Genomic DNA, 8,538 nt, shown 5'->3' on the forward strand with positions numbered 1-8,538 from the left:
TTTTTATTGTAATGCTTACATATAGAAACTGTCTGCGATAAACAAAATTTCACAATAAACGGACACCGCCTTGAAAAAAAATGTTACGGTTTAAGCGGTAAATCATCCTCCCACACACTGTAAACACACAGAAAACATTTGCAAGAATACAGCAATTATATTTTTCTTCGAAGAATTTCATTATTTCAACATTAAACTCACATTTTCCTATAAGTTTTTTGGTCTATCGTGTCTACAAACCTTTTAGTGGTTTACTGTAAAAAATAAAATAACAATAAAAAAATAAAAGGAATTAATAAAAACAAAGAAAAAAAGATAAAATACAAGGTGTAAATAATATTTTTTATATTCATAAATGACACAGTTCTGGTCTCCAATAGATAAGTGAGCTTCGATCCTAAGCAATTTTTAATTAAATATCGATCCTAACAAACAGTTGAGTGGCAATTGTCTCGGGCCTTTGACTTAAATGGGGGACCCCAATCACTAGTGATGCACCGATCATGATTTATCGAGTTTTTACAAGCAAGCTGGACAAGTCCGATACTAATCTGTGTTGTTTATCAAGCTACAAACAAGAAACGAAACAAACGTTTGTTTCATGAGAAAAAAAGGAATGTCTGTTTCGTTTATCAGACAACACATAAGCAATAAACAGCACTGTCACAGTCCACTGCTTACCAAACACATTGCAGTGTGCCATCTGTGGGCGGTGCCTAAAGAATCAGAAAGCACATGACACAGGACAAATATATAAACAAACGCTTCTCCCAGATACCTGTTTCTCTGCAGCTGTTGTAGAGAAAACCTGCATCTCCATGTTCCTCCCTTCTGACATCCTCTGCAGCAGGATCTAAACAGACATAATGGAGATCTTACTTTTATTTACATTGAGTCATCTTGTGGTGTTTGCAGGTAAGCTTGAGGATTTCTAGGTAGACGAGGTTGTTTCTGCAGGGCATTGATATTTTGATGGGATTTTTGATACAAATATACAGTAAAAGAGAAAACACACACACATTTCAGACTTTATTGTAGATAGAACATCACAATAACACACTGCTTATCGTTTAATTCAGCAGTGCTGATTACAAATTGCTGAAACGAATGTTTATTTAATGTTTATTTAATATGTAATATTTATCTTTTTCTATGTGGTACTGTATATTATATTCTTAAAAAGCACTCAGTTAGAACATTTACATTACCTTTTCAGCTATTTATAGGCCTACTATTAATATGCTTATAATAAAATAATATAAACATGAGTTGTTATAGTAAGATAGAGAAACTGATAATATATTCTAGAAGATGATTTACCTGCTGGCTTGCTGGAGATTTAAATCCATGTTTGCAATGTTGAACTGAGTTTAGAAGCATTTTCTCTCTCTCTCTCTCTCTCTCTCTCTCTCTCTCTCTCTCTCTCTCTCTCTCATTCTGTGTGTGTGTGTGTGTGTGTGTCTGCCTTCTATTATATGAAAGTATTGCTTGTTTTGTATTTTTTGTCTAAAACTGTATCAACAGTTAGATCTAATCGGGTACAATAAGTTGATTAGACATTCTAATTCTAAGAACGTGGATATTTTGTACAAGTAGTTCGCACTTTTAGAAGACCGAGAGAAAATCATTACCTACAGAAATATAAAAACTACCAGATAGTACCCTAGAGGACGAATTCACTGCCTGTAATGTGGATTGTAATGCATCTACCTGCATCTAGCAGGGAACTGTCGCCTCCGATCTCCAGAAACACAGATCGGATTAGCGGAGTCGGTGGGTGGAAACGAAAATGGAAATGATTCAATTATTAATAAATTAAATGCAATTTAAATGGCAAATCATTTTAAACGTAGTGAATCATTTTCAACGTTATTTATCAATTAAATGACATTTAAATGGCATTAACAATTTTATTTATTTTTTTGCTCAACATGCAAATTATTTATAATGTCCCTCAATTTCTTTTACTGACTTTGTTGGTACTAAGCATCAAATCCATAAGTGGCTGAAATGCATCAGTCTGATTTTTTTCATGGTACTTGTTAATGATTAGACTTCAACCATGTTACTGTAACATTAAAGACTCCTACAGTTTTCTTAATCAGGAATTTAAAGATTGAATGTGTTTTGTTTTTTTATATGTTTTCATATTTATATCTTGTATACATATTGTATATTCGGTATTACAAAATAAAGAACAATTGCCAAGAAAAGCACCTCTCTGAACTTTATTTGAGTGTCTAATTGAGTGTCATGTTCTTTGAGGGCAGAGTAGTAAATAGTCATCGTCACAGTGGGATCGGCTTAACATGGACACTGCATGAACAGCCAATGATACTGTGGTTTTCTACTAGAGTTCCTCCAGAAGAACTTACAATGGAGCAACAACATGAAGCAAACTTTCCACAAAAACCACCTGATGAAAGGGAGCACATGACAGGATCCACAGAGCATCTCCAACAGAAGAGATCGACAATTTCGATCATCTAGGTCATCATCTTCAAGAAGGTCAAGCAGGAGCTCAGCAGCAGTGCGAGCCAAAGCGAAAGCAGTTGCAGCACACGCTCTCAAATTGGATATGCAAAAAAAAATTTATTTGGATGCTAGTTTGCACATATTACAAAGTGCGGCAGCAGTTGCTTCAGCCGAAGCAGCAGTGTATGAGAAAGCGGATGAAGAGCTTGATGGTGGAGAACATCAGGTTAAAGAAGTTTCTGACATGTCACCAATCGATGTCTGTGAGTGACAGCATTCAAGAGAATTTTTCGCAGAGTTGATTAGCCATTGGATAACAATGTTAATCCAACATTACCTTCAGTTACAGCTAAAGTTGATTAAACCCTGCTGGCACCACCTAATGTAGATGAAGAAAATCACTGTTTCACAAACAGAAAGAATGTTAATGTAAAGAATTACATTAACGCCATTTTGTCATTCCTCACAATATGTACCAGGAACACATCAAAGTCACATCAAAACATCTGGACAGGTGAAAAGAATGAGATCTGTGCATGTTCTTAAAGCAGCAGCAGCAGTCAGAATGGCTTTGGCAACGCTTATGGAGCACCAGAAGTGATCATATATGCACTTCTGAAGAAAATTGAGAACGTTTCCGAATTTGTCAAGCAAGGACAATTAGAATTTAAGAGAGTAAGGAGCTATCCTTCTTGAATTCGAGTGTGCAAAGGCTGGTGGGTTCCTTCCAGGTCTTACTCATCTCGATACTCCATGTGGGGTTAATTCAATAGTGGAGAAATTGCCCACAAGCCGCCAAGTCAAGTGGATAGTCGATTTTTTTGTCTGCCGATCTGTCAGAGTTGTGAATATGGAACTGATTGAATCTAAGTCTATGTCAAGTTTCATCAATGCTATGGATGTTTGCATTTATGTCTTTGTTTTTAGTACCACATTTGTTTTTGTTCATGTAATGTCTCCGCACTACTAAAATCTAAACCTCATGCCTTTAATAAAAAGTGTGACATTCGAATCTTAGGGTTGTGTTTTATTGGGGTCTTGCGCTATGATTTGTAATTTAAACAAAACGAATTTAAATGTTGGTTATTGTATTTACAGAGGCACATTCTCTACAGTACCACTACACCGCGCTCACGCCCAGACATGCTGGTTCAGAGTTCACTGCTGTGGGTCTGCTGGATGAGAAGCAGTACATGTCCTACAGTAGCAGTCACAGGAGACTGATCCCAGATAACTGGATCAAAAATATTATGAGCGAAAATTACTGGAAGGATGAGGCACAGAACATGCAGAGCAATCAGTATAGATTTAACAGTACATTCAAAACAGTAAGGGAGCAGTTTAATCACAGCAGAGGTAAGAATAAACACATTTCTATTTTTAGAATTTTAGTATAATATGATATGATTTCATGTCATGCTTCTTCTTCTTCTTTGGCTTCTCCCATTAGGGGGCGCCACAGTGGATCATCCGTCTCCATACCCCCCTGTCCTCTACATCTGCCTCTTTCAACCCAACTACCTACATGTCTTCCATCACCACATCCATAAACCTCCTCCTTGATCTTCCTCTTTTCCTCTTTCTTGGTGGCTCCATCCTCAGCATTCTCCTACTGATATACCCCATGTCCCTCCTCTGCACATGTCCAAACCATCTCAATCTCGACTCCCTCACCTTGTCTTCATAACCTCCTACAGGCGCTGTCCTCTAATAAACAAATTGTTTATCCTGTTCATCGTCGTCACTCCCAACGAAAAGCTCAACATCTTCAGCTCTGCTACCTCCAGCTCCACCTCCTGTCTTTTACTCAATGCCACTGTCTTCAAACCATTCAACATCTCAGGTCTCACCACAGTCCTCTAAACTTTCACTCTCACAGATGCTCTTTTATCACAAACTGATATCACAAGCTGTTGCTCACATATGGTCACCTCTGCTCTCAGCCTGGCTTCCACTACTCTTTCCCATAACTTCATGGTGTGACTGATTAACTTTATTCCCCTGTAGTTACTGCAGGTCTGCACATCTCCCTTATTCTCAAAGATCAGTACCAGCACACTTCTTCCCCTTTCCTCAGGCACCTTCCAAAATCCTGTTAAACAATCTGGTTAAAAACTCCACTGCATCTCTCCTAAACATCTGTCCTCTGGTTCTACCAACTTTCCACTTCATCCTCTTAATAGCTGCTCTTACCTCCTCCTTACTAATCCTACCCACTTCCTGCTTCACCATCTCCATACCACCCAACCTTCTCTCTCTCATTTTCCTCATTTATCAGCTGCTCAAAATACTCCCTCCACCTTCTCAACACACTCTCCTCACTAGTCAACACATTTCCATCTCCATCCTTTACTGCTCTAACTTGCAGCACATCCTTCCCAGCTCGGTTCCTCTGCCTTGCCTCTGCCTTGCCATCGCTACAAATCCTTTTCTCCTTCTTTAGTGTCCAACCTCTCATACAGATCCTCATACGCCTTTTCCTTGGCTTTTGCCAAATTCCACTTCACCTGCTGCCGCATCTCTTTCCTACCTTCCTACTCCTGCTTACTTTGCTCATCACTCTGTCGATCCCAAACTCTTTCTCCTTATACTTCCTCATTCCACCACAATGTCTCTTTGTGTTCCTTTCTATTTCCAGAAGTCACACCAAGTACCTTATCTCCCTTATTACTTCTGCAGTAGTTGCACAATCATCCTCTTCACCACCACTGACTAAAGTCTAATATGTGATTTAGAGTATTTAGAGGGTCTTTTTGTGTTTATCTCTTTAAAAGGTGACACACTACAGAGGATGTACGGCTGTGATATTATTAATGGCGGCATCACTAGAGGATACAATCAGTACGGTTTTGATGGAGAAGATTTCATCAGTCTGGATCTGGAAACTGGAACCTGGATTGCAGTTAAACCTCAAGCTATGATTCTCAAACGCAACTGGGAGTCTAATGGTTACACTAAATACTGGAAGAGCTTCCTGGAGCATGACTGTATTTTTTTGTTAAATACATTTGTGAATTATGGCAGAAAGACGGTGGAGAGAAAGGTAAACTGTGTGTTCTGCTCTGATACTGTAACACACTAATAACACACTTTTACTACACACACAGATACTGACCATGAAACTGTTTAACACGTGAACCTGATCCTTTATTAAATATTAATTATATTCATCATAAACTACAGTTTTCATCACAACCAGTGTGTAAATCATTTCTACACAATAAATGCTGCACTCTTTAATGTGTAAACCTCCATCTTTATAACCTTCTACATCACACACACCTTTCACACATTTATTCATATTTCTAGCAAGTTAAACTGTCATTTATCTTCTTTTATTTGTTGATCAAATACATTTCTATTTAATTATTTTGAAAAAACACCAGATCTTTTGCATCAATAAAAAACTGTTTTCCTTCTTATTTAAAAATGACTTAATCTTACAGTGTAGTTTAATATTTATGTCTTTGTGTCTCTGCAGATCCTCCTGAAACGTCACTGTTCCAGGAAGAAGCTTCTTCTCCAGAGGTGGTGTGTCATGCTACAGGTTTCTTCCCCAAAGCACTGAATATCTCCTGGCAGAAGGACGGAGAGGACGTGCATAAGGACGTGGATCTCAGAGAGACGTTACCCAACCAGGATGGAAGCTTCCAGAAGAGGAGCATTCTGAAAGTCTCAGCTGAGGAGCTGCAGAAACACACCTACACCTGTGTGATTGAGCACAGCAGCTTGGAGAAGGATTTAGTGCTGCCTGTGAGCGAGAGACGAATCCTGAGAGGTCGGAGAAACACTTTCCTATAAATCTACACATTTACAGAGTGAACACTGATTTACTGATGCAGCAGATAATAAACACTCTGTGATGATTTAACAGATGGAGGATCAGATGGAGGATCAGGTGGAGGACTGATTGGGATCATTGTTGGTGTCATCGTGGCTCTCGTTGTTCTTGTTGCTGTTGTTGCTGGAATTGTGATCTGGAAGAAGAAGAACTCTGGTGAGTGGAGGAAAGAAAGAAGTTTTCAGAGAACAGATTATAAATAAAATATTATTTAAATATTTTAATAATTTAAACATTTATTTAAATTATTAAATTATATAGTTACATTTTTATATAAATATTACTAAATATTTATGTAATATTTTACATATTTTTAAACACAGCAATAATCTTATTCTGACTAAACATGGTGCACAGATTTGATAATAACTCTGTGTCCATCATCTGTGTTTCAGGATTTAAACCTGTTCACCCAAACCCTGTGATTTAGGAGCTCACACGTGAAATGCTTTCCTAATCAGAAGCCGTGGATGAACTCTGAAGTCCATTTCCTGTTGAAAGCATTATAATGCAGAGGACTAGAACAGAGCCAGGGCCAACCTGAAAAGGGGTATTAGGAGAGTATACATACAAACTCCATATAGAAGAGAACATCTTTCACCCCAAACACATGTGGAAGACCAATGATTTTCACCCAGTTGCACCCATATTGTTATGAAGTGCTTGAGAATCTGAATCACCTCACTGCAGGGAGACCACCTTCACTGGACCCACACCAGTCTGCCTATCACCCGAACAGGTCGACAGAAGATGCAGTTTCCACGGCTCTTCAGCCCTCACCTACCTGGATAAAAACAACACCTACATCAGAATGCTGTACATTGACTTTAGTTCTTTGTTCAATACAGTTCCCCACTCTGTACTGATCACTAAGCTCAGGGTACCTTGCAGATGGATTTCTCAGCCCAATTACCCACAACTGTGCTCCTCTTCATAACAACGTCGATGACACCACCGTGGTTGGCCAGACCAGCAACAACAACGAATTGGCAGACAGGGAAAAGATCCGAAGCCTGACAGTGTGGTGTGCCACCAACAACCTGACCCTCAATGCCATGAAGACTAAAGAGCTCATCGTAGACTTTCAGATATCTAACAGCAGGAGACACTTCCCAGTCTACATAAATGGAACTGGGGTAGCGAGGGTGTCCACCTTTAAGTTCTTGGGAGTTCACATCTCTGAGGATCTCTCCTGGCACCAGAACACTTTAGCTCTGGTTAGGAAGTCACAGCAATACCTGTACTTTCTTGAGCAGTCTGACCAACTCAATCACTGTATAGTACGGAGGCTCTACTGTTGTGAATGTAAAGCCCCACAAAGGGTGAATAAAAATCCCCTAACGCATCACTCTCACCGAACTACTTGCCATTGAGCACCTTCACCATAGCAACTGTTTAACCCCCTTTCTTAAAGAAGGAGATACAAGAACATATGCACCAGAACCATAAGTTTCCGGGACAGCATTTTTCTATCCACTATCACCCTATTAAACTTTATACAGTGATCTAACGGTGTAGTGTAAACACTGTATATAACATCTGTAAAGTTGTACATACATACAGCACTTTTATACGTCGCTCTGGATAAGGGCGTCTGCTAAATGCCACAAATGTAAATGTGAATGTAAATACAATGTACATAATACATATTGTAATTTTATACTATACATTTCTATTTAATTTATGTGTGTGTGTGTGAGACAATAAAAAGCCAAAAATATGCAAAATTTAATTGTTTGCTGCAATATATATGCAGAGGTGGCAAAAGTACACACATCCTTTACTTAAGTAGAAGTACAGATCCTCATGGTTTAAAATACTCGGGTAAAAGTTGAAGTACTGATTATACTTTTTTACTCAAGTGAAAGTAAAGAAATTTTGGCTCCAACATGTACTTAAGTAAAAAGTAGTTATTACTTCTACCTGTTTTAGCTGTTAACTGGACCTCACCTCATAGTTAGTTAGTTAGATAGATAGATAGTTAGATAGATAGATAGATAGATAGATAGATAGATAGATAGATAGATAGATAGATAGATAGATAGATAGACAGACAGACAGACAGACAGACAGACAGACAGACAATCGCTCAGTGGTTTAAGGCTTGTGCCTCATCTAAACATGCTTCCCAGTCTGATCTCTTTCATGGTTCAGTGGATTAAGGTTGGTGCCTCACTGATGGTGAGGATCAGGGTTTGAATCCTGCTAGTTGCAATGTAGTT

At 38.6% G+C, this 8,538-nt stretch overlaps 1 protein-coding gene across 1 annotated transcript; it reads left to right on the top strand.

Annotated features, from left to right (window-relative positions):
• The first annotated feature begins 784 nt into the window (after positions 1-784).
• On the top strand, positions 785-7,985 carry LOC124381010 (BOLA class I histocompatibility antigen, alpha chain BL3-7-like). The gene is made up of 6 exons (XM_046842372.1): positions 785-915; positions 3,574-3,831; positions 5,250-5,554; positions 5,932-6,253; positions 6,350-6,472; positions 6,712-7,985. Exons 1-6 carry the CDS (start codon positions 867-869, stop codon positions 6,744-6,746), a joined length of 1,092 nt encoding a protein of 363 aa, XP_046698328.1. The 5' UTR covers positions 785-866; the 3' UTR covers positions 6,747-7,985.
• Positions 7,986-8,538: the final 553 nt, after the last annotated feature.

The sequence above is a fragment of the Silurus meridionalis genome, chromosome 27, assembly GCF_014805685.1.
Source record: "Silurus meridionalis isolate SWU-2019-XX chromosome 27, ASM1480568v1, whole genome shotgun sequence".
NCBI classification, from domain to species: domain Eukaryota; kingdom Metazoa; phylum Chordata; class Actinopteri; order Siluriformes; family Siluridae; genus Silurus; species Silurus meridionalis.